General features: G+C 35.2%; 1 protein-coding gene across 7 annotated transcripts in view; it reads left to right on the forward strand.

Moving 5' to 3' along the window:
• Positions 1-3,215: 3,215 nt before the first annotated feature.
• Positions 3,216-27,988, forward strand: part of znf618 (zinc finger protein 618) — a 44,232-nt gene continuing 19,459 nt past the window's right edge. For 4 of the 7 annotated variants that reach the window (XM_028025520.1, XM_028025517.1, XM_028025521.1 and 1 more), the window contains exons 1-4: positions 3,216-3,618; positions 18,446-18,773; positions 22,180-22,257; positions 24,962-25,006. In XM_028025520.1, coding sequence (XP_027881321.1) covers positions 18,473-18,773; positions 22,180-22,257; positions 24,962-25,006 — 424 coding nt within the window. In that variant the 5' untranslated portion in view covers positions 3,216-3,618; positions 18,446-18,472. Of the gene's footprint in view, positions 3,619-3,731; positions 3,769-18,445; positions 18,774-22,179; positions 22,258-24,961; positions 25,007-27,988 lie in introns of all 7 variants that reach the window. The other 3 variants (XM_028025516.1, XM_028025515.1, XM_028025519.1) reach the window with 3 other exon arrangements.

Here is a 27,988-nt window from a genome sequence, read left to right on the forward strand (position 1 = left end):
ATTTTAACACAGTGAAGAGAAACACATCTTTTCAATCTGCATTTGTGCACTACTTTGACTTATTTTATCACAAAAAAATTAAGTACACTGAAGCTGAGGCTCTAATGTGAAAATGTGTAAAAATCCAGGGAGTATGGACACTTTTGAAAGGCATTATACCTTACAAGGTGAGCTAGTGGTAACTCCAGAGTCTGGTGCTACTGTGTCAAATATTACATAGAATTAAGGCCAAAAGGACAACGTTGGTCCCGACATGAGTAAATATTTAGTTTTTTCTCAATGCTTTCAGTTTATTAAGTTTAAAAAATTATTAACTGTTGTCCAACATACTGACTGTAATGTGGAATGTTCTTAAGAGTTAGGAAATGTTTACCTTAAATAAATAACTTCACTGTGCAATGTTTACACACCCTAAAGCTGCAGCACAAGTGGAGTCATAAAGTCAGGAAATTTAGTTATAAAACAATATTTGTTATAAATTGGCCAAAATTAGCCATCATATGATTGTGACCGTACAAAAGCAAGAAACAAAACCACCAAGACTGCTAACGGAGAATTATCGTGCTTCACTGCTATCAATTGTGATCACTTTTTTCTCTGACAAAGGTCTGCTAAAAAGTTAAATATATAGGCCTAACTTTAGACATTCAAAATGTGCAAAATTCTATAAAATGTATTTAAAATGATTGACAGGTGCACATTAAAATGTGATTTTCTTTCACCATGAAATGGTTGTAGACTGAAATCAGTTATTGGAGACAATGGAGAAATTAAAAGTTATGAAAATATAGATCTCTTAGAAGCTTTTATATGTTAAAAAATCCCAATGTGCCACAAAAGATCTAATGTAAGTTGTTGTGATCTTCCAATTAGTTATTTTTGTCAAACTTTACAAGACCTGAATTGTTTTGGGAATTGCCACCTAATTTATGTAAAAGCTCTTGAGCATCCTACCAGGGTACAGTGGCTCTCAAACCAAAGTAGGTCATAAAGAAAAAATAGCCCAGTTGTTGTCAGCCCCCCTCACCTGTTGGTTCCTCTGCTGCTTCTAGGAAGATTTTTCAAAAACTAGGCTGGGAGGAGGTCAAGACAACCTTGAGCTGTGAAAAAATGGATAGGAGATAGGTTTTTTATATATAACAACACAGTAACATCTGCTCATTCCAAATCTTGAAGCTGCTAGACATTTGAGCAATATTCAGAAAGACTGAAACTGTGGATACTTGAATTCTCTCTAATTTTTTAGGGTTGCTCAAAATAAGCAGCTTTGCAGTGGTATTCATTTTTTTCACATTTTGTTACACCTAAGCTTCATATTTTATCAGGATTTCATGCAATGCACACCAATACCAAGTAGCGAATAAATATAAAAGGAAATGAGAATGATACACAGTTTGCCACCCGAACTGTGTATTGATATCTTAAACTACATGAATTTCTACAGCATAAATCTCGACCTAATCTCTTTTTATAAAAATAAGCCTCCACGCAACACTTTCAATCAGAAACATTTAAATAGTCTTGCAGAGGAACAACACAGAAGGCAACAGTAAAAATGCTCTTTATGACAGTTTGATGACATTATATAGGATAGCATTTTACTTTATGTCAAAACATCTAAACTAGTATCTGGTTTGAGGGAACAAAATCGAAAAGATTTTTTAGAAGAGGCAGCAGGGGGTGGTAGAGAGCAAAAAAGAGAGTGTTTGTAATAGACGGGATCACTGGCAGGCAACCGTCTAAATTTGTGTGCTCCTGCCCTCTGCTGGGCACAAATAGTGACTGCATCAAACGATGGACATAAACAGATGGTAGATTTTAAATGAAGAAATAAGAAAAAATCAATGCAAACGAATAAAATAAAAAATAAAAAAAATAAAAAGTTATGGCACATGACAAAACAAAAAAACATTCCGATAATAGCAGACAGAGCTATAAAGATAAATGATTCATCCAACAACGTTTTTATAACAAAGTGGAAACACATAAATCAGCATTGCATAGATTTTCAGAATGTAGTAAGAGTTGCTATAATTAAGGGATACGTTATTTCAGAGTGGATGCAGAAAAATAAAACGCAAAGTAACCAGCCATAATAATCAATTACGCCCACATGATTCTGAGCAACATTAATAACCCTATTCGTTATCTGCTTTGATCTCCTCCACAATTTTCAAAACTCTGCTTGATAAAGTGCTTTTGTCATTTTCGTATAAGGGGCACACTTAAGAGATTGTTTTCATTTATTATCCTTTATATATGAGCTTGGCTGCGTTTACAATATTTACTTGTCATGTTTTGTTTCTTATTGTGATTATGGCAAAGCACATCAGTGAGCAAGCAAAATCTAAAAGTATGGGAAAACAATCCTCCCAGAAAAACCAACTTAGATCAACTTGGCATCTTAGGGAGCATTTTTTTGCAAGTGATAGAACAATTGCCATAATGATAATGTAGTGTTACCATTTATGTATTATTTACATTTGCATTGATCTGTAAATTTAGATTTTAAAAAGTAATATTTGTAGTTATTATTACTATTATGTGCATACTATTACATAAAATCTGTATTAACACTGTAGCAAATAATTATCTGTAACTTTACTGAATATAAAAAAACAATATACTTACAACGCTGTATCAAAACTCTTAAAACTCTGCGTTAAGTCTAATTCCTAAGAAACAAATACTGGAAACATATTTTAGGTTAGAGCAATACTCAAGTTCAAAACGTGTTGGTCTCCAAGCAAACAAACAAACAAACAAAAAAATTGTAAATTCTTCAAGAATGTGATTTTGAAAAGAGAATTTGTTGGCCAACAAAAACTTGCTCTGAAAATAAAAACGTAAGCCAAACTTGTGCAGTTTGGTTTCCATATATAAGCAATTATACCTAAAAAGTGACAATTAATTGTCACTTTTTTGTCAAATTGGGCTTTAAGAACAAACACGCATCATAAAACAATACATTTGTCTCACGCCTCGCTTACATGGTGTTAATTCAATGTACAGTTATGTTTTTTTTAGATTTGAATTACATAACATTACATAAAAACTGTATCAAATTGACAATTTATTTTCATCTAGCCGTAAATTTCTAATAAACTTCCATCTCTTCGTTTTTGTTAAGTCTCTTCTTTCCCCTGTGCAGCTTCACAGTTGGCCAACCTATTTTTTTCTGTCTCCATCCCAGACTTTTTTTTTTTTTTCTCTTTTCTCTTTTCTTCCCCCCCCCCCCATGCAGGCTAATATTCAGGCCGGTCGCTGCAATTTCAGAATCTGCCCTTGTATATGGCGGACGAAAATTTCCACAGGAGGAACCGCAACACTAACCCCCTGTGCATAGCACAGACGGAGCGGCTCGACGAAGCCGTCCAACCCCTCGAATTCATTACTCCAATACGCCATCAAGCTTTACTAAAATGTAACGTAGCGGGTCGCAAGAAAGGGAAAAACCGCTATGGTGAAATTTTTTTATCATTTGGAATTTCTCATAACTAATTCAGAAATTTTTTTTTTTTTTTTGAGGAAGCAGTTTTTGTGCCGTCACCTCTGGTCGGGGAGGGAGGATTTTCTGGAGCAGTAGCCTGTTTCGCATGAGCTGCATCGCATTTAGAGGTATGTCAAACCACTGTTTTCGTTTTTTCAGATTTAAAAATCTTAAATTTCAGAAATTTTCGTTGCGGACATCAAGTTTTACCCTCCTCTTTTTACACGACAAACGAGCACAGGCAGCCTCTTTGCACTACTGTTCGCCTCTACAACCAGGTAAATGGCTTTTTAGCAATTTGAATAATCTGTTGATGTTATTTTTTTGGAGGGCTAAAATTTTTTTAGTAATGAAGTTGCAGTGAAACTGCCGCCGTGTTGTTTGTGCAGCTAGTTTGCGCACACGTCCGCCCAGGTAAAAACGCCGTTTATTTCGATGGGAGCAAGCCGGACCAGGCGAGAGTGGCAACATGAAGGACGATGAGGGGAGGAACAATCTGAAACACAAAAACCTCCTGCAGCCATGTTTTGTGAATTTTCCTGCAAATTTGAGCAGAGCTCTAGAGTTGCCTTTCTTGTCGTCAAACAGCACTACTGCTATCACCGCTGTGTGTTCTGATGTCTCATCGTTTTGTCGTGGATAAATGAGAAGAAGAAAGCGTCCTGATTTAAAAAAAAAAAAAAACTGTTTCGAAATGTGTTTTTAAACAAATATAGGGTTTAAAATCAATGCGCCACTGGCGCCACCTGTAGGTAGTCTTTTTTTTTTTAGAAAATTAGAAAATGTAACGAGATTGGTTGTGCGACTTAATAATAATACATTTTACATTTCAATATTATTATGAAACAACAATATTATTGTGGAATAATATTATGATGTTTTGTAATGCTTTCAATTTTTGTGTGGAAAAAAAGTACAATTTTAGCCCTTTCAGTTATTTTCATATGAATTTTCCTAATCTTGAAGGTTTCCTAATCTTTCAAACCTTTGGCATCTACAAGTAGAAAACTATAACTGCTTGCTCAGTTATAAGTCTGTAATATTTGCATTTTGTGCCAATGGAATTTATTTGCAAAGATTGAAGCTGTGTAGACAGGGGAAAAATGTATCCGAAGTGAACTTTATAGCACTGGAAGAAGAAAGGAACATGTCAGCATAATTTGAGGGCAGGAAAAACAATCACAACCAGTGCCTGTACTGTTTATATTAATCCTGCAGACTCCAAACAGTTTTCCCATCTTGCACGGCTTGCTTTTTATTTTAATGTGAGGGGGGAAACTGCAAGAGGCCTTTTTTTTTCTGTGGGTGATTTTAATGCTGACCTTCAAAAATCTTTATTCATTCAGTTCGGAGAGCTTGTGGGGGAAAATGTATGGTCAGTATGCAAAATCTGAGTGTAAATTTTGACCTTTGCTTTAACAGTCTAATCAAAATGCAAGAGTTCTTGTTTGACTATGAAACTGCAAAGAGACAACCACTGTCATTCATGAGTTCAATAGAGTTGGTGATAAGAATGTTTATATGACATATGCTTATGAAAACAAGTAGTAGGTCATTACACTCTTGAGAATAAAACAAAGTGAACTTTGGTGAATTAAAGTTTAGATGCATAAGAGAAAAATAAGAATTTTGATAATTAGTAAACTATCTGTATTATGATATCAGTTGGGCTAGCTTAACTCTAAGGCATATGTATCAACACAGAAGCTTTTATAAAAAAATTGGGAGGATTATGTGCTATTACAGTGATTCCCAAAGTTGAGTTCAGTACGTCATTGGGTCTTATAAATGTGGAGTCTTTGGGTGCTCTTTAGCAATTAATGTAAATAACCAAAATGATTGGAATGGCAAAATGATCAAACAAGCAAAATCTAACAAGCAAAAAAAGTAAGGAAAATGTGTTGGTAGTTGTGGTTTTTTGTATTTTCATCATACCTCTTTTTAATTCCCTTAACAGTAATGCCTGCACGACACAAATATATCGCTATGTCATCTACAATATCGAAAAAGACTGTTTTGAATGCAGTAATTGTCAGCTAACATATTTTAGGTTTGAGGAACTTGATTATTTTTTTTTTACATTAATTTAAAATTAGGCAGTGTGACAACAGCATATGCTCACACCAGATGCAAATTGTATTGTCCACTAAGCTAAGGGTCACAGAGTGATTGAAGCACCAATGAGAAAAGAGGGGATAGATGAAAACGGGTGTATATTGTAATTGATATCGTCATCACAGCTTTTACCAATCGTAATATTTTCTAATATCGTGCTGCCCTAGTCTCTTCCACTGTTATTTGTGGCATCACAATCATTTGGGAATCACTACACAAACCTCACTGTAACCAGTTAATGTGCGGTTTGGTTCTATCCCAGGTAGTGAGCTTTTCCATTATACGGTCTGTTCCTCACTATAGTGGGCGGGCCATGAGCGGCAGCAGCTGTGGTCAACTCTTTGCTGATGTTTACAGTGAGACTCATCAATGGAGAAGGTTGTGGTTCTGATGGACTCAAATAAACCTAGATATTTAATTTCGTCTTATAGAAATTCATTGCTGGCCAATGCATAATGGTGAAGACGCAGATTATTTTGCAGTACAAATATATCTATTTGTACTGCAAATAGATATATTTGCAGTACAAATACTGCAAATATGTCTATATTCTGGCACTTTTACGTTTTTAATTTGCAGCCTTTTGGATTTAGGTAACGATGTAAACCATCACACCAAGTTGATATTATGTAGTTTCGGTGTTTCACACAGTCTGCGCAAAACTACAACTGACCACAGCTTCAGCGTTTCTCTTTTCTTTATTGCTGCCCGTTCTTCAGATAGACAAGCTGCTTGCAGGTTTGCTAAACACTGTCGTACCTCTCCAAAACTTAAAGCATGTGTTCCTAGCGCTGCTCTTGACTAAACTCATATTTACACTTCTCCGTACTGAGAAGTTCTCTGACAACAGACCGCATGTCCCCGGTCTATAGCTAAACTATAGTTTTGAGTTTGCTGTGCGAGCCGGTCAACTAATGCAGTGAGCTGTCAATCAAATTGCTTTTGACTCAGTACTCGACTAGTACTACCCCTGAAGCAGGTGCAAAAATCTTAAAACAGCCACGCAGAGCTGGACCAGATCTGCTGATGGAAAATTAGGAAAATTAATCTGGTGGATCGGGACCGAACCAGTTGGAGGCGGTCTAGTGGAAAAGTGCCTTAGAGGACCTAATGTGGTTTAGAAACAATATAAAATTAAAGTCTGTTTAGAATATTGGTGGGCAATCCCAGTCCTCAAGGGCTGGTGCTCTGCAAGTCTTAGATGTCTTCTCCCTGGTCCAACACACTTCAATCAAATGGCTGAATTACCTCCTCAGTGCAGTAATGTTCTCCAGAGTGCTGCTAAGGTCTGGGGTCTATACGGATGTATACAGAATGTGGGAAAAAAAATAAAGAAAATCGGAAAGATCTGCACGTGAAGGTCTTTGTTGTAAGTTATGCCTTGTGAAATTATGACTTTTTTTAATGGAAATCTTAACATTCTTTGCTTAAAAATGAACCTTTAAGTTGAAAGGTAAGCCGCATTCCTGCTTGTTGATGCTTATATGAGGAAAAGCCGAGCTTAGACTGGGATCAGTGAGGTCACTAGTTTAGATGAAGAGGTAAAACTTCTCTTTGGTCTCTGAGAAACAAGATGGTGGAAGATTAAATCACTCGCCTCAGGGTAGAGGTTTTGAAACATAGTTGCTGCTCACATTGTCATAAAGTTGGTGCAGATGTATGAGGTATCTGTTTCTGGAAAACATAAAAACATAGTTTGTGTTTATTTATTTATTTTTTTCAAATGCATAATTCCAGATTTATTCTTAAATATATGGGGAAAAAATATGCATACTGTTAAGCCGAATGTTCTGTTTATTTCCATAGTGGCATGTTGGAAATGTCTGAAAAATGGCTTCAGTTAAATTAGTCTCAGGGGATAGGTTTTTAAGGGCGGGGAGTGCTGCATTAAAAAATTCTGTACATTCCGCACATTTTTTTTCTTCCTTTATAAAAATGAACGTTATTGCTTTCATGAATAATGCATATGGGTGTTCAGTTGCTGCAGCGATGAAAATTAGGCCTGTTTACGTGCTGTGGTTATATACACACACAAGCTTTTTTTTTTTTTTTTTCCTCAGCCGTTTCTAGAGGTAGAGCAGAGCCTGAGTAGCTTTTCTGAAAATACAAATTTTCACCAAAGCAAATCTCATTTCTTTGAGTGAAAAGAGGAAGGGGGGGGAACTCCCGCGGGTTTAATGAATCCATAAATCACAATAGTGCCAGGTTTGCTGCGGCTGCGTCAGCGTGCAGTGTAATTTTGATTTTCATCAAAAATTTAATCTGCCAGCCTACAAGGGTTTAGCAGCAGTCCGGATGCAGCCCTGAATTTCTAATTTTAGGGGCCTGATCTTTCAGGATTTATTTTTGTATAATTCAACACTGCTTTTCAATATCTCTTGTTATTAAATTTTAATTCGTGGCATTAACATATAGATTGAAAAGGTTTTTATGGGTTTTTTGAGTGTATGCTGATGGAATTTTACTAGACGACACAGTTTCTTTTTCCAGAACATCCCATGTGTGTATGTATGTGTGAAAGCGAGAGACAGCGGTGGCGGAGTTTATCCATTTCTTTGCATTATTGCTTTTTGAAATCGTTGGTCATACACCATCTTGGAATATATTTACTACCGAGGACAGAGAACTTTGTATTTGATTAAAGAAATGGAAAATGCAGGTATTAGTGTGAAGCAGGTTTTGGTGAAGTCCAGCTCCTAGTCACTCACTCTGCTCTGGATAATATAAACATGCAGTCAAAGCAGTGATTGAAGTGACCCCCCCTCCCCCTCTGCTACCCCTCCCTCCTCTCTCCTTTTTCCCCTGTTTTTGCTGATTCCTATTTTAATCCCTCCAGAGTGGAAACATTTTTATGAGCGTTAAGCAAATTTGTATTTTATATTTGGAATCTTTTTTTTCCAGCCTGTTAAACATGCAGAGCTTTGGGACTTTAGGTCAAGCAACGCAATTTTGTAAAAATGAGGAAACCTCAGCAATTTAAAAACACAGCGATTGATAAACAGAATTATTGTGCAGAAACTCGTTTAGTATTACCCAAATATAGGCTGAGTATTTTAAGTACCTCTGGTAAGCACTGAATTTGAAGCAGTGCTGTCCTAGAGATGTTTTTCATACACGTAACCTCATTATGTTGTAGCCCAAGATAAATTTACCACATGATATTAATGCAGAAGTAAATGTGCACAGGTATGTGAAAATGAGGTTTTGCAAATCTGAATGCAATGACATAAACACACTCAGATGTCTATGTTGACATTGATTTTGTCTTTTGTTTTTAAAATGCATAAAATGCACTAAACAACATGAACATTTTCACATTTTGTCACAATGCGTCCATGAACTCCATGAACTATTGTAGGATTTTATGGGATAGACCAACACAAAGTAGTGTGTTGAGAAATAAAAGACAAGAATATATTGTTTTCAAAAATGCTGACAAATAAAAATCTTAAAAGTGTGGCATGAATTTGTATTTATCCCAGGTGAGGTAATACTTTGCTTCCTTCACTGTCAGCAGCAGCAGTGTTTAGTTGAATTCTTGCCTTTACTCTGGAGATTTACTCTTAACACATGTACATGTTTTGATCTAAACATGTTACTTTGTAAATGTAGATTTGCAAAACCAAAAATCAGCTCTTTCATCTTCACAATTTTGAGTTTTTGTATGTCTGTTTATAACCTTTTACGATATACAGAAAGAGACATGAAGCCGATGTGCATCTGGTTTAGATTTTCTCTTGCCATCCTGCTGTAGGCTATGGTATATAGGCCGCCTCAGACTGTAAGAAAACATAGGCCAGATGGCAAATTTTGCATTTTGGCTTTAATTAGAGGAAAACAAGCCACATCCAACATTTTATATACTAATTTAGAGCCTGCATTAAAAATGGTACTCAAAACAGGTTGCGTCGGTGAGAAGGGAAGTGAACGTTTTCTGAAAGGAAAGCATCGTTGGCATTATTTATCCTGATTTCAAGTGACAAAAGAGAAAGAAAAACAAAAATCTTTATTATTTAGCCTCAGGGAAGTTTACTGCATAGTTCCTCCCACAGGTAAATTCATTAAGAGAACAGATCAAAAATCTTTATCCTGATAAGTGAAAGTTTGCTCAGTTTTAGGCTTTTTAAGGATGCAATTCAATAAAAGAAATTCTACTATCAGACTTTTTGAATTTTATGTTCAAAATTATTTGATGTAATTTAGCATACACTGCGTTTAAAAACGAGGCACTTTTATAATTTAGAGCTATGTTCCTCCAGGAGTTCTGGATATGTTTATTGGTCATCATGGTAAGACGTCTTGCTCCACACATCATTGCACTTAGACAGAACAAATAAATTCAGGATTTTAAAAGAAAACTAAATGCTTTGTTTGTTGTTGTTTTTTTTAATCTAAAAAAGTACCGTACTCATAAATAATTATGAGCATTGGCCAAAATAATTAAGATTTTTTGCATGAGCCCTACACAGAGTTTGTCAAACATTGCTTTCAACATTCGTAATAACCAGAAAATATATTAAACACAAAACGTTCTGCGGCTGCAGTAAAAGGTAATGGTATATGGCAACATAATATTTATGTAGCAACATGTGTGCACTATTTTACTGTTTCAATGGTTAAATAGAACATTCTAAGTACTTTCCTACCTATAAGCCATTCTGTACCCTACAGTTACCAATTTATGTGGAGAGCTTTGAGATGATTAATGACAAGAGTGACCAGAAGGAAAAAAATAGTACTGCTGGTCAATCTGTTTTCAATTTAATTAGGAAGTTTCTTTGGTCTTTGCCTTTTTGTTCTTTAATGAACAATTTTGCCTTTCTGGGCCCCGAACAGCAATTTAAATGAAACCATCTGAGAAGGAATGTGGCACTGGGTTAACTGGGATGCTTTTTTTTAAGTACAAGAAGCATAACATTTTGCTTTGTGTTGTTGATATATTTAGGTAAATAAAAATTTGTTTTGTCCTAATTATTTTAGTGGTCTTAAGCAATAGTTATCTGCAATATCTTATGGTTCGTTGGACCTTGTCTGATTTTTTTTTTTTTAGCTTTGTGTTTGTACTTGACCTTAAATCATTCAAGTGTAAAAAACACATATCTCAAAGGATTACCCATTATTGTGTCTACTAATGCCAGAATGAAAAACTTTTAAAACTCTGTAGCTGCATCAGAGAGGAAGGTTGGACATTTAATTAAATCAAATAGCTAGACCAGTTGCTTTCAGAAGACAGTTATGGTTTAGGGAGACAGTTGAGCAGCAAAGGCCCTTTAAAGGGAAGAAGAACAGCTTAGGGGGTCTTAAAATTTTAAATTTGGTTATAAAACAAGTTTTATATCCAGGAAATAGAGTAACTTTAGAGTGATTGTAGATCCAAGAGAACCTGATCCAGAAGAGTTTTCAGTTCAAAGGCAGAATCAGAAATTTATCTAAGCTAAATTTAGAAAAGTAGCCCACAGAGAAAACCTTTGCTTTTTACCTTAATTTAATTTTTTGGTGCCTTGTTTGGTTTGTTGTTTATCTCAGCACATGTTGTAAATGAAACAAACATTTCTGCAGATATACAGTACATACCTGTAAATGAAGAATGTGGTATTTGCTGTTTTTAGTGGTTTTCCTCTATTTTGCATTCAGAATCTACATGTATGTCATTCATAAAACTTGCTCACTTTGTTGTGGAAATCCACTCATTTTTCTTTTTGTTAATTTGTGACATAGAGCATCAGCAAGTTAACTTTTCTTAGCTACAGGGCAAAACCTCATGTCTCTGTTTTTTGTCATTTTTTTACTGATTGAATCACTTACCCTGGCAATAATTCACATCTGTGTGCGGTCCTGTTAGTATTTTCAAAAAAGTTTAGTTTTCAGAAATATAAGTTTTACTATTTTTTAAATAGTAAATAAGTACACAGTAATATTCCAGCATTAACGGTCAAACAATTTTGCTGCAACTGTAATTCTTTCTCCAATTTAAATTTAGGAGCAGTTTCATGTGCAAACAAGATGATTTTATATTTTTAGCCAAAATGTAGCCTGATTCCAGGCTAAATAACACAACAGTGTATGCATAAGGTTCTAGTTACATACCTTGGTATTCTAAAAATATTTTAAAAAGTGTGTTTTCTTTTGATGAAATTGTAAACTCCAATTAATGTCCTTGTCTTTATAGTACAGCCAGTGCTCTTTTCCTTTACAGTTCTTCATGATACAGCTATTTTGAATAAATCATTCAATCGTGGGCTAATAAAGGCCTCATTTTCCTTTGCCTTTGAAGGACATAGTTTGCTTGAGTTCAACTTTGCTGACTTACTAATACTTCTTTAAGATGAAACTAGATTTTGCATTGAAGTATTTTCATAAGCATGCTATGATCCTTGCCTCAGCAATATTTAATTCCTGAGTTTTGCCTGGAGTCCTTTTCACTGGTTTGATTTGACTGCGGTCTGAACAGTGCTTGGTTTTGCTCATCAAATCTGTTTTTACTTTTAAAAACGATAAAAAAAAAAAAAAATGTTATAGAAGTGGAATTTTGAATAAAGAGATTAACTTGAATAAAGCTGTAAATTAAAATGTTGAAAAAGTGAAGTGCTGTAAATACTTTCCAGGCGCACTATGATTCCGACTAAATGAAAAACGGCTAAATATGAGGTATACATCAATGGAAACTTAAGGATCTCAAAGTGGAACACCATCTTAAGAAAACACTTTTCCACATGACTGAGTGGGAGAATGTTGAACTAATGTTTTAATGTATTATGTCACCAAGACGTAAAATCTGGCGCCACTCTGTAAATGATAAAAGAGCAGCTCATTTTGCAGTTGACCCAGAAGACTTTTGAGAGGTCTGCCCACACGGTTACTTCAAATTGGATTTAAATGTTTTTTGCAGTGCTGAAATGCATAGAGGAACTTTTGCGGCTTGTATTTCTGTTGGGTTGTCTTCAGTTGAAAATCAACTATTAAAACCACATAACCAGGGGGCAGTCCCACCAGATTAACATGTTTCACTGTTAAATCATCATCTTGTTCCTATCACATACTTACAAAGAAATTGAGTTTACTTAAGCAACTCAGTTTATTAGTAAAATATATGTAGGCTGATGTTTTCAAGTCTTCACATACTTGAAAACATCAAGTATAAGTGGCAAGGGCAAAATTAATTATGAGTATTTTTCACTTGCAGTTAGCAAAAGGTCAACGCTTAAGGCCCTGTAAACTGTATTTTTTAAATAATTAAGAAAAAAATGTGCCCCACAGAACAGGCTGCGGCACTCCAGAAGATGCTGTAGTCGGTATGCCAGGCCATTTGGTGGCGCTGTAACACCACAGAGAACAACACAAAAAAAAGCACCAAACGGCGTCATGTTAGGCACAAGTTGGATAGAGAGAGATGAAGTCTTGACGTCATTGTTTAAAAAAGACATGACTTGGATGGCCACATGGAAACATGAAACTGGCATTTTGGAATTTACTCACACTCGGAATAAATTCCGAACTTTTCAAAAATGATCATTTCTGGTCTATCGACAAACCAAATCTCTGAAGATTGCGGATGCGAAGCCTAATCAAAGTTTTTTGTATCCGCAGATAAAAAATGTATGCAGACACACTTAAAATAGTTTCTGTGTGGATGGGGCCTAAAATTACAATATTACATGTGAAAAGCGAGTTAAATACCTGCTTAAATATTTTTCTCAAATAAACAAATTACTCATGCAACAAGTTTGGTTTGACAATGAATAACTATTAATAAGAAGCAAGGGCAATTATTAATGAGGTTGTTGATAGAACTGGGCAATTAATCAATGAATCAAATTTGCTGTTTATAAAGATTAAACTTAGGAAAATCAGGATTGTTTTTCACCGTAGCAGTCTTTCGGCTTAGAGTGAGCTCAGGCCACCCAGGGGCTGCCATCTTGTTTTACAAGCATGTTTTACAGCTTGTATTTAGTTAGACTTTGAATTCAGGTCAACTCCCAGAAGGGATGATTAAGGTTTTGAAAATATTTTCTAACATTTTTAATTCCTTTTAAAACAGAAAGGAAGTTAATTAAAATCGGATTGAGTATGAGATTTTATTTTTAAGTCATATTGTCAACTGTTTTTTTGTTGTTATTTTTTACTAATACCTGCTTATGAGGCTTAGCATTATAGAACAAAAGATGAGGCAGTGAATTCATTCACTGTTTAATGTTAATCCAACACGACTTTCAAATTGCGATTTCCAGATTTGTGTGTATGTACATGTAAATCAGTACATACAATCTTATCCAACATAAGGAGGTGCAAATCTTGGAGAAACTTAAGCTTCATTTCCTCAGGTTCATTTGAAACTGTTTATGCTTGTGTAGTTTTTACCGCTTCCTTTTTGGCCGTGACTTTAGGATGAAGCTGCATTAATTGTTGTGAAGCGACACATGGTGTTTCAGAAAGAATATCTAACAGCATTTAGGTCACACAATTATAATAAAAACAGCTGTGTTGAAATCAAAATTCACTTGAACAATAATGAATGGGATGGCTGTGGGGGGTTTTTTCACTGTGAACCTTGCACTTTATTCTATTTTAATTTGTGACATTTTGTTGAATTAAGGGGTTTTAAAGTCCTCTTATAGTTTCTTGGGGGAGAAAAAGCACATCAAACCCTTACAGCAGTGCCGACTCACAACATGCCACAAGTAACAACTATTTTCTGTAGAGTTCAGTGAAGCATACCAGAATATGGAAAATATTAATGCTAGTCATAACTTTAGAACATTCAGTGACAATAAAACAGCAAAATTTAGTGGAAAATACGGGGGGAAAAATCCAGTTGAAAATATGTTTCTTCAAACTAAAGGTCATAAAAAACTTAATATCTTTATTTTGTTTTTTAGTGATTTATTCATGCATGATTAAAGTTATTCCTCAATCTGTTTATATGCAACATGAACTTCTCACACTTGTATCTTAATTTCTGTAGCTCCAGTACACAAGCCCAGCGTGCTAAATATTTAATAAACTAACAATAGACTCTAAATAAATAATCATAGATGATTGGTTATTGCTTTGGTCTGAGCAAAGCAACCTCTCAGATCACTGAATTTTCCTCTAGGTATTCTACAGAGATGTTAATAAAGAGAAATATTGTGTACTTTAAAACATTTGCCCAAAAAGCTATATTTTAAAGAGAGTTTTTTTTTTTTCTAAATATTAGCTTTGCTGTGCTTATTGTTCTCATTGCCTCTATGGTAATCATTAGCTGTTCTGCATGAATAAAGAAGGGCCAGATAGCTCTGCAGGTTTTTTGCCTTATCTATGTGGCTTACTGTGTGTGCACAGAGAAAAATACACCCATCCTTAAGATTAAAACGCGTACATGCATCTCGTTTGAGGATTTGATTTGCATTACTTATGTTGACCATTTTCATTCCAGTGAATATTTACATTCATGTCAACCTGTTATAGTCTGTTGGAATATGATAGTAGTAGGATAATTTTGGTTGCAGCTTCTTATATTTCATTTTGTTTTTGGTTTTTTACTGTTCTTTTACTTCAGAGTCTCAGTTTTCTGATCTTTAACAGCTGTTCCCCAACTGTTCATTTACTTACCAGTGTAGCATCCAGACCGATATGTAAAACTGGGTTGATGTTGGAACTGGGAAGGAGGTTGGTCACGTGGTATTTGTTTGTTATGACAGTGACAATCACTCAGCACAGGATTGTACAGAGTTTAACTGAAGCAGAGAATAAGTGGTGATGTCAGCGGGGTGTTAATTTATTTTTTTTTCCAAAATATCAAAGGGTAGTGACATATGTGATATCGCTATCATCCATAATAGCAATATCTATGTCAGATACTAGCCCAAATATTCATATTGGTGTATCCGTAGTCCACAATATGATGTTTCCAGTCTATTCCTAATAAGTTCTGTTAATAAAAATACTCCTTTTTTCCTTATGTTCCTGCTGTCTTCATCTCTACATTTGGGTCCCCAACAACACCTAAACATTAAGGGATGTTGTCTCTTTTTTTTTCCATCGCAGTTTAACTTAGCCACCCCTTTGTACTACTGTGCAATATGTGAAAGTAGAAATCAAAATAAAGTGCAAGATCTTTGTCTACCAGTAATGGGGGGCAGATTTTTTGATTTTAAAGCCTTCTTGGATCCTGTTGTCTTCATGAAGCATCATGTTTTTATTTAGAGATTTTTGGAAGGGTCCCTGTAAAATCTAGGCCAAGTGAAGAAAAGAAGATTTTACATTTTATTGATCATGTTTTCTTTTTAAGCTGACATTAATACGTTATACTCATAATAGTTTATTTAAGTGCAGCTAAGTTCTATGTATCTTTCTCAAATTGCTGTACCTGCCCAGAACATGGAAATATAATTTTAATGGTCAGTTACTTTAGCTCAGAGGTGAAATATTCTAAAATTTCACATCAGTAACACCACAATCTGCCTTTTTCTGTTTCAGAGATAAATGGCTAGTTTGAACTATAAAAGACTCAAAGGAATTTCTTTTTCTCAATTTTGAAAAGTTGTTTTATATAAAATTTCTTGTCAGACTCAAAGGTATCGCACCCTGTGTTTTCACCTTTTGTGAAGACTTTCAGAAAAAAACTAATTTTATTTTCACTTGATTTCATTTAATCAGTTTGCTTTCTGAACAAGAAAATTAGCAAAAGGCAGTTATTGAATTGCGCTGTTTTCCAGTGATGCTTTTATTGTGTTATGCATTCTAAATCTACTTTCGACTTTGCATTGCTTTAAAACAACTTTTAATTTATATCCTCTTTCTTTAAATTGTACCGAATCAGAAACGGATGAATTACAGTAGTTGCAAAAGTATTGCCGTACTCCAGGCATTGTACCAATCATTTTAAGGATGCTTATTGGTCCCCCGAAAAACGATAAAAAGACATTATCATGAATCAATAAAATCCTCCCAGGCCGAACTTGAAAACTGGACCTTATGCTGCTAACACTTAGCTTTCGTCAAGAACATAGGCGGAAGTGAAAGCTCTGCGCAACAACCCAGCCGGAACACGGTGCTTAACGAAGCTTCGAGGTAGATAAATTTTCCTCAAAGAATTTTAATAATCGAGGTACTCGAATCACTCGAGGAAAAGTTTCAGCCCTACATAATTGTAATATGGAAGGAAAGAGCTACATGATATTTACATATGAAGTAGGCCCAACTGGAAATAAAACCTTATGTACCCAATTGACTTCAGAACTCACCTAATTAGTAGACATAGCTATTTCATGAAGGCCGCAACTGTTTTAGAGAACAACAAAGCAACTATTTTTATATAGATGTTGACAGATGCTGTCGTTGCATTCTGACTGGGCTTGAGCTATTTTGGCAAGATGCATAGGTGAAAAAAATATAATCTTGCAATGACATACCTTTAAAAGATTTTGTACAGTATTAACTCAGTTTCTTTAATTTCCAAAAGTTGGGTAGTTTAGGTGGGAATCTGACAAAGTCTCAACCCTTAGGAAAACATCTAGTTTTAATGTTTCCACCAACTTTTTGAACTGCATGTGCAGATCTACCATATGATTCAAAAAAGAGCAATGTTTGGTTTTAGTATTATCCATTTTAGGTCATGTGTCTTATCCAGAGAGAGGTGCTTTTGGGGTTTAAAGAGACTTGTTGCTGTATTGGTGTGCTATTATTAGAAGACAGATTTTCCTTCCTTCCATAACATCATTCGTTTTGGCATACTTCTGTTTTGGTTGGTTGCATTTGAGCTCATTCTTTTAACAAGGCCTTTTATAGCCACGTGGTAAGCTGTGTAATTTAGATATTTCTCAAATTGCAGTGATTTGAGCACCACAGGGGTGTAGGATTTAAGCCATTAAAGATGACTTCCAATAACAGCTAAGCAACACTGAACACTACCACAGTAAACATCTCCATCAGTGTCTGGTTTGTGTGTACATGACTACACAATTTTAACTCTGTTGAACGGTCTCAGATAGCATACTAGGATATCCTAAAGCATTAAGGGTGCCCAGATTGTTGCAAAAAATTAGGTATAGCCAAATGCCTTCTTTCTTCACAACTTTTACAAATTATGTTAAGATAACTTAAACCTTTACTTTGAGGTTGTTAAGACTGATGGCATTAGTAAGATATTGGAAGATCGAGGCAGCAGTTTATATTTTGAAATTCTGCAAATATTCATATGTAGTAAATTACTCTGAAGACCATCAGTTTTTATAACAGTTTCTAAAAGTTTTATTAAAACAGCTTGTATTTCTCAATTAACTAGCTTGAGTGAAAAAAAACAAGGTAGTTCAATGTTTTCATCAGATGTTGTTAAAGACCAAATTAGAGATGGCTTTAATAAAGAGAAATGTTGTTTCTGAATGGAAACCAAACAGAATTAATGTTTCATGCTTTTTGTATTTATAAACAAGCTTAAACATTTTCAGAAATTATATTCAGCTATTGATTAGATTCCTTTTTTCCACATTAAAAATATTAAAAGGCACAATTTTTCATAGCACAATGTTATAATGCCTGACATCAACGGCGCTAGTTTGCCTTCCTTGTTTCTAATTGGTTAATTGTAGGTTCCTCTCAAGTACTAATTAGATCCTTTGTTATCTCAAACCACAGTCCTGTGTTTTCATAACAATGCAAAAATGGGTCTCATGTTAAGCATAAAAAAACCCAGCTGCTGATAATCTTTGGTGGCTTGTTCTTAGATAATAGACACAAATATTAATTTCCATACACCATTGTATAATGAAAGAATGGAGTAAAGATTGGAGGCCATATAGCTTCAAATTACGTTACTAGGATGTATTTTTATATCAACTGCTGTTTTTACTCCTTGTACAGAAGCACAGGCTCAGAGGAGGTGGAGTCATGAGTGCAGCGGAGGCACCTAATCCTGGGAAGGAGCAGGCTGAAAGTGGAAATGGGAATGCAGCCACGGATCCATCCACAGCCGCGAGTAGTACGCCACCGACGGTTGCTGTGAAGAAAGAGCCTGGGATCTCAGAGAAGAGCAATGGGAAAGTTGGAGATGCCAACCCTGCTGAGATCTGTGTCGTTATTGGAGGAAAAGATGGAGGATCAAGCGGAGGTGGAACCCGTAGAGCTCAAACCGAGGGTATGTTTGCCCTTGGTACTCCTCCTCCAACGAAGAGCACTGACTCATGCATAGGTGTGTGATTATACTGATATATCCTTGCATTTGCTTGAAGTTTAAATAGTTACATTTATTTTTATGTGTCAAATCTATTGCCAGTTTATGAAAACAATATTCCTGCAGTACAAAAATCTACATTCAACTGATTTAGATTTATTTCTTAAAAAGATGGACTCTTTGAAGGATTACTGACATCCAGTTGATACTCTGTTAAGTCATTTTTGTACTGAAATCAAAATGCTGTTATGTCAACTTGTTGGGATAGCAGCTAAATATTAAAGATGGGTATTGCAAAATTTGCTTGAATAACAGAAAAATAAGTGTTTTTTTACAAGTTTCTTTTAGGGGTGGAGAAGATATTTTGTATTACACATCATTCTTTCACACATCTGTTAAGTTTAAATTATGTTAATGTTCACAATTTTATAATATTGAGATACCATTCAGATGATTCAAAAATCATATCAGCTTCATGTATGTATACAAGTGCAGCTGTATATAAGGTTGATTCATTATGTAAATTTGGTTAAAGCACACAGTCTAACACAACAACATTTACATAAATCATTATTCTGGATAAACTAGAGCAAATAAAAAATTAATTGGAATCAGCAGCTTTTAAAAACCAGCCTGCACCGGTTCTTTCTGGCTAGGATTAATAATAAACAGGAATTTAATTAGAGATGTTGACACAAACAGTTTGTCCAAAATTTTACAGTACTACTAAATTCAAGTGTTTCATATTTGTATTTTGCAATCAAGCGAAAGTGATTGTGAATGAAAGCAACAAATCCACAAAATTGTAGGTTATATAAAATCATAGCCCAAAGTCGGGAGATGAGTTGTGAAGTGCACAGAGGTCAATCAATACACACCTCCAAGCTTCATGTAGTCTCAAAGAGTTTAGTGCACAAATTAATGTTCTTAAAGAAATGGATGAGTGAGTTTGGAGTAGAAGAACTTAAGTGGCTGCACAGAGCCCTAACCTCAAACTGAGCAAACACATTTTGGATAAATAAGAGTGGACACTGCTACCCAGGTTTTTACATCCAACATCAGTGTCTTCCCTCACAACGTGCTTCTGGAAGAATGGTAAAAAAATATTCAAATGAATGTTCTCCTAAGTCCTGAGCAAACACTTCCTCGAAATGTTGAAGCTTTCATGGCTTCAAAGGATGGGCTGACATCATATGTTAATATATATTACGAATGAGATATCACTAAAGTTAATATGTGAGTGAGGGCAGATGGGCAAATACGTTTGGCAATAAAAAGTATATAAGGATTTGGAAATGGAAGCTGACTTCTTATGATTAGTGCTACAGTTTGAGTATATCCTTCCTTCATTCCCCCTTGCTAAAGTTTTTCTACCAAGCAATCTCAATTCTAAAGCTATGCTAGTGTTTGCTTGCACCAATTCTGTGATCAAACATTAACTGGAACAAATATTTAAAGTAACGCAGTGATGTAAAACAGTGCTGGTTCTTTCCACTGTGGTTTGGTTGTGAATATCTAAGCAAGGATTTTTTTTACAGAACCAGTTCAGAACCCACACTTTGTATAAACCCTTACTCTAGCATTAAAGATGCACTGATGAGAGAATTTGACCTGCCAACAGTTATTTAGTTGAGTCAAATTTATCTTTATAAAGTGTACTTCCAGCATTTAAAATACTTCTTTCTGGCCTTCTTGTCATGAGTGGTCATTAATTATTTATCTTAGGAATCACAAGATGTGTGAGAGAGCAGTCTATGTAAAGAGGAGTTTGATCAATTTCAAACAAAGACAAATGATTTGGAGTCGACATTTTAAACTTCTCCATCTTATACCAGCAATTATAATGATTAGGGCAATTAGTATTAGTAACTGTTAACATCAGTCGTTGTGTGCATTTCTGAAGGAATGTTGATGCTTGTCCTAACTTTGAGATCTAAACTCAACATGATCCATAAGAAAGAGATCTGGAAAGTAAAATGAAAGCAAATCATTTTAGCTGTAATACATTTACCCTTCATAGCAGTTGGCTCTGGGAACTTATGCTAACTTATGAAATGTCACTAAGATACATGTGACTTGATGTTTTGTGAAAGCATATTTTTGTACCTGAAACATTAAGAAAAAAACTACTAAAGGGTGAGAATGGCAGTCAAAGTTTAACACTTGATTTTTAGCAACCTAAAGAATCAGCTATATAGCTCATATCCATACAACATAGTTTTGTTTTAATTAGTCTCTCACACCATAAGTGCTTCTTGTGAAGTTTTTTAAAGGGGCAGTATTATGTATTTTCCAGAAACATGGCGCCATGTTTCATAATCAGTTGCACCAATTCTGTGATCAAACATTAACTGGAACAAATATTTAAAATAACAGTGATGTAAAACATAATCAATGGTAACATAATCAAGTAACTATGTTACCCTTAGTTGTTATAAAAATGCTGTGAGTCAAATATGACTTAAAAAGACTTGACCTCTTTAAAAACTGCTGCTCTTTCTGAAACTCTGCCTTCAAGATGTCATCACATTACTCCTCTATTAACCTTTTAACAATGTTTTTATCAGTGTATAATGAGCTCAGCAGACATGCAGTTCCACCAGGGGTTTGCTAGTTGTCTAGAGGAGCTAGTCTGGTTGAGCTGAGTGGGGAAAGCATGGTGGAGGGGTGCTCTGTAATGCATAAGCTCTAAAGCTTGGAAACTGCAGCTCCATTGAGGAGCTTCGTCCTCGAAGGCAATCCTAAGTCCACCCCAGCACTTTGGACAGCTGCTGCAGGAGATTAAAGTATTTCTCAAACATGCATGACAGAATCAAGGCATCACTCAGGTATGTTTTTGATGAGGGAATAGCATAACAAACTCAAAAAAGTTGATTTTACATAATCCTGTTCCTTTAACACCTCACTGACACAGAATATAGCCAACTTTAAGTTTTCTTCCCACAGCAACAGCTGCACCGAAGAGTGTTGTTGTCAGCAACATCTGGTAGCGGTATGGTATCATGTGTTAAGTGATCGGAAGAAAATTTGACTTTGAATTTAATAACAGCTGATCATAAGTGCAAGCTGGTCAAGCAGAAAATCATCTCGGGCACCAGCTGATACCTTGGCGCATGTCATGATCTTATTTACCACTGGAACTACTTTGGTGGAAAACAACTAGTATGGCATCAAGTTTTACTGGGTACACAACATTGCTACAATTTTTGCTATCCAACAAAAGAACAGTTCTCATATTTACATACTGAAATTGTGCAAGATATGATCTTAATATCATTATAACAACATTAATCTAGTTTCACTTGAGTAACTTTCAGAAGTTAATCCAAACTTGAACCTTGTGGTTCAAGTTTGTAATAGCTGTAATAAATTAATTGCTACTTACAAAATGGTACTAAAACTCATTTTTGACATGTCTATGCAGGTTCGTATGTATGTGCTGTGTGTGGGAAGAAGTACAAGTACTACAACTGCTTTCAGACACACGTCAGAGCACACAGAGGTAAGATAATTGATTTTTTTTTTCTATATAAACTTCTTTCCTTAGAGTTTAGTATTGTAAAATTTAAATGAAATACTGGAAGTAAGACTTCACAATATATTGAATTGCATTTGTTTTTGCAATATCAGTGTGTGCAAAAGACTTCCTTGAAAGGTTATTGAATACTTTCATGCTCCTCATGTTACTAATATTTTTTGCCAGTTTTGTTGTCAATTGTACAATCTTCCAGGAAGAGTTAATGCTGCAAGTCTGTTCTTCAATTTGGATTAATTTTAACTGTATGTAACTGACTTGGAATCTTATTATTGGATTGGATTGAATAGATATTTTTATTCTTTTTAGAAAGTGTATTGAGATGGAATTGTTGCTCGATTTGAACATGGGATTTACAAAGTGGTGGCTGCATCTTAATGACACTGGTAAAAGAAAGGGCCCCTAAAATCTGTTTTATTAATTTGCAAATTCCTCTTTTTATTCTACGAAATTACTCTTTTTCTATTATTATTTCTCTGAATTCCATCTTTTTCATTCTAACCATATTTATTAACCCATAAACTGTGTAATTGTAGAGTGAATGAAAAATAATTCACCAAATCAATAGCCAAATAATTCCAAGATTAATGTTATTAAACATTCACAAATATCACAACATTTTGTGGATCAACAAATTAGTGATTATTTTTTAAGGTAATAACTAATATCACCCTCATTTTTTGTTTGTATTTTTTTAAGGTTTTATTAGCACTAGTGGCATTTATTTGATAATAAATTGACAGTAAAGTGGGTAATGAGAGAAAGAGAAAGACATGCGGCAAAGGTCTCCAGGCCTGGAGTCGAGCCTGCGACAGCCGTGTCGAAAACTGAGGCCCCCATATGTGGGTTGTGCTTGACCCCTGCACCATCACAGCAATTCCACCCTAATTTAAAAAAAAAACAAACAATAAAAAACAGAACAAAAAACCTCTCATATTTTTCATTAAAAAAACAAGTCTTTATGTTTAAAGCTTTAGAGTTGATCTAACCTATCAACAGCTGAAAATCTTTCTTGAAACACTAGACTTACAAACAGCAAAACTTTGTGCACATTTGCATAACAAAAATGATCTGTCTTCATTTGTTTTTCTTCCATCTGTCACAGACTTCACCAATGAAATATATCATTATCAGTCAATCTGTGTTAATCTCGTGTTATTTGCACTGACCTGAGTTTTAAATTTTTTTGGAACAAGTTTCAGAGAGCTTTTTTGCCATGGCTGACATTTTTTTTTGTGTCTGTATGGGAAGGAAAATTAATCTCCTGCCTAAATACTTCAGAAACTTGTACCTTTCAACACTTGCAGATACAGTATGTGTCAATTCTGTCATATTTTCCATTTGTATAGACGTGGATTAATACTAACTGATGAGGTCAAGTCAGGATTAAATACAAACATGTTAATCGCTGATTATCAGAAACAATATTCTGTATCAGTCAGGTTCCAGCATTTTCATTCAACAGTCAAAAGGTCAACTTTGCAGGATGAAACTTTGTCATCTGCCTTTTATTTTCAAATTAAATTGAATTTGCTGCTAAAATAACTGGCTGGACATCCTCCAGCCAGTTATGGAGGATGCATTATTTATTATTTTATCTGTATTTATTCTTTACATCTGTGTTGTATCTCCTCTAGTTTCACAACAACACATATATTTGGGAGCTTTTGAAGTCAGTTGTTACAGTTTTGTAAATGTTTCCCTGTTCTTGGTTGTCAAAGGATTTCAACTGCTCAGCATTTCGAGCTCTCCTTTGTTTTGTCTTTTGTGTCATAATGATTTCAGTGAATGACAGGTCTGGTGTGCTCAGAGGTCAGTATAGGACCTATGTTATTCTGAAACAATGCAATATATTGCAATTCACAGGGTAAAATACCACCACAGGAAGTTATTGTGATTTGCATCAACTCCAACCAAAACTAAAAGGCAGCACCTTTAAACATTGACACCCTGTAAGGAAAAGCAAGTTAGTTCAGATTCATGTCACATTTCACATGGGCCCGTTAAAAAGAAAATAATACAATATTCAAAGGAGAAAAAGCTTCAACTTTGCTTGGACTTAAAGGATTGCATGCATGTTCTGGTATGAGAAGCCTTCTTTTTGGCTAAAACACAAAGGAGCATAAAATACAAGGCAACAGGGGGGTATTATAAGCCCGGATAAGAAAATCAATAGACTTCTATATTTCCACTTCTATATTGGAAATAGGTAAAAGAGTAAAATAGGTAAAACTGTAAAAGAGGTAATCTTTTACAGTGTGCAATTTAAAAATGGGTTACTGAGAAAAGGTTAAGTCCAAGATGATGAATACCAGTCCGGGCTAATATTATAAGCCCGGATAAGAAAATCAATAGACTTCTATATTTCCACATAGCAAGAAGTTGCCTGTTGCTGTAGGTGTCTTTCTTTTTGTTGTTGTTGTCAAGCCTCTGATTCCAAATTGCCAACATGCTTTTTGAAAGCACACACTCAGATTACAGTACACCGACTTTGTTTGGTCAGTGTGAACAAAAAAGATACAAAGGAACAAAATAATAGTAATTTTTGCCACAGTTTGCTCATATGCTTTATTGTCTTCTAATAATTTGGTGCAAACAGAGCTGGATCTTTAAGTACATGTTGGCATTAATCTATTCAAGCAAGTCCAAACCTATTTTTTTTTCATTATAGAATCAGAGAGCATGGTTGGAGATGGTCTGCCTCAGACACCCAATAGTAAGTACACCGTTGCCAATTATCCATTAAACAAACTTTGTTTGCATGACAGCAGATTTGATGTAGTTTTTAAAACAGATACACGAATGTAGATAATTGCACACACAATGGGAAGATTGTGGAAACAAAATGCAAGTAATTGAGGTAATCTTTTACAGTGTGCAATTTAAAAATGGGTTACTGAGAAAAGGTTAAGTCCAAGATGATGAATACCAGTCATATAGGACCAGTTTTTACCTGGCGCCCTAACGTCACTTTTAAAGTTTGATTAGGACTAAAAATACTTGTGCCTCAGAGTAGTACTTGCGAGTTATTTATACATCTACCTACACATGCTCACTGTGCTTTTTATGTGAATATGCAACCTAGAGACTTCAGTACATGTGCATTGCATAGTGAAAGAAAACAAAGTAAAGAGCAGTTAATGGCGATAGAATGAGAACGTCTAGATGGTGTATGAAGAGTACAAGCTGAATGCTACAATGCTGTTTAATATTTAGGCCACTGAGACTGGACGGGGGAAAATACAACTTTGAGATTAAATTCTTAGGAGGATAGAACATACTGTAAAGCACTTTTGGTTGTGGTGAGTCTTTATACTTTAAACTAGAGCTGTTGTAAATTAATATTTTAGTAATTGCGTAATCTATCGATAATTTTTACAATAAATTGAGTAATCGGATAAAAAGAATTGATAAAATAAAATATTGATAAATGTAGCATAACACCAGTGTTACCATCGGATATTAACATCAGTCCAGTTTTTCATATTTGAGCATCCCTTTTTTGTAGTTTAGAAAACTAACCTGTAACAATAATAGCTCACTTTCTAAGTTAACCTGAAGAAAATGTATACAAAAATCTGAAATTATATTCAAGTTAATAGTAAAGAGGCAAACTCACAAATACGTTTATAAAAAATTTTTATAGTCCAGCTTTTAGTTTATGCATTAATCTTCGAATGTAAGATGGGGGATTTGAGGGAGGAAATAGACCAGGGGCAGACGGTAAGTCCGGGGGAGACAGATGAACGAACGAACGAACGTAATGTGGGAGGGAGACATAAGCCGGTAGACCACGGTAGGAACGTAAGACCCAGGGGGAGAGCAATACGGGATATATTCAAAAAAATGGTAAAAAAAAAATAATAATTGCGGGAAAGTGGGGCAAAAAAAACTGTAGTAAAAACAGTAGTTTCCCTGCCAAAACAGGAGACTTGACAGGTGTACCTTGCCCAGCTTTTGTGTTTATGTTAGCAACGGGATTTGACACCTTCGTTCGTCACACTCAGACACTCATCTACCAGCCATGTACCGCCACGATGATTTCCGCCTCCCGTTTGTTGAGACCGGGGTGATATGAAATTTATTGTGCTGTTTGTACGTAAAGCTACACTTGCACTATAAGCATCAACTACTCAGCAGCCCGCCTTGTTCAGTCTATCCGCTTACCTGTATAAATAGTCCTGCAACGCTAGCTCTTCCCGCCGTTCGCTTTGCACCAGCAGCTCCCGCAGGAGAAAGTCTGCCGTATTCCAGGCATCGAGCCAGTCATTTTAAGGATTCTTATTGGTGCCCCGAAAACAACAAAAACCCGAGCATTATCATGGATCAATAAAATCCCCATGGTCGAACTTGAAAATTGGACATTATGCCGCTAACACTTAGCATTCGTCAACAACTCAGAGGCGGAAGTGAGAGTCCCGGCTGGAACACGGTGCACTAAATAATAAAACATAAATTAGCGAAGCTTCGAGGCAGTTACATTTTCCTCGAGGAATTTTAATAATCGAGGTACTCGAATCATTCAAGGAATTGTTTCAGCCCTACTTTAAACTTCAGCATATTATGGATTTTATTTACAGGGATATCTGTAGAAAAAAAGGTAAACCTGTGACCTGCCTCAATGGCTGTCCAGAGAAACTCTGTGAGGGTAATTAATGACAGATTGATAAGTCAAGCAAAAAAATGAGGAGAAAAAGTCTCTTTCATTGATCAGACTAGTGAAACATCTGGGCCCAGTTTTATTAAGGAGACAAAACAGTGTCTTTTCTGACATTGGGATAAGTGTATAGATGAATGGGTGAGGTGTTATAACTGTACTTATCAAGAAACAAATACCAATTTGAATAATACTGTCTAAAGCAGTTTAAGAAGCAGAGCAAATGAAATCATAACTCAGTACATCCGGTAATAATTTAAAACTAATTGCCTTTTGTTTTTTGAACCTGATCATCTAATCATCTAATTATTTATGCTCCTGTCTCAGCCTCAGTTGTAAATTTCATTGTGACTGGCATAAGGCTTCACAAAGTCTTTACAAGCTTTGATCTATACTGCAGCTGCTAACTGTCCACTCTTGCATGTCTGTGAATTACTATGATTTTGTAAAATAAAAACATGTGAAATCAGCATTGGCTGCAAATTATTTCACCACTATTGTAAGAGTAAAGCGATTGTGCGTCCCTTTACAAACTCTATTGTTTTACCTATTGTGTATGTAATAGATTGTAAAATAATTTCACGACCAGGTAAAAGCTAAAATATTTAGATAGAAAGTGTACTTTCAAGATGACTATGCAAATGTCTGTATGTTAATGTGCAAACACAAATATCATGAAAGTAAATTATTCCACTCCTTTATAGAAAATAACGTAAGAAACAAATCACTATGATTTTGTCTATAAAACTGTCCTCAAGCTGAAACTCATATGAATATGTAACAGGACTTCAGATTTGTTTGTTCATACCAGATTGTGGAAAGTAAATATTCACAGTCATTGACAGTCTTTTTTTGTAAAATATCTAAAAGCAGTTTTTGACAAATCAGAACGAAGTTATGTTTGTTTTTTTTGAAAAAAAAAAAGAAAAAAAAGCAATTTACAATGGCAGTGAATAGTCAGTTTGGAATTGTTTGATCATAGTGCCGTTTTTCAGCTTCTGTTGCTTTGCACTCACACAGAGGTTTGCAGACCGTACTTCA

The sequence above is a fragment of the Xiphophorus couchianus genome, chromosome 8, assembly GCF_001444195.1.
Source record: "Xiphophorus couchianus chromosome 8, X_couchianus-1.0, whole genome shotgun sequence".
NCBI lineage: Eukaryota > Metazoa > Chordata > Actinopteri > Cyprinodontiformes > Poeciliidae > Xiphophorus > Xiphophorus couchianus.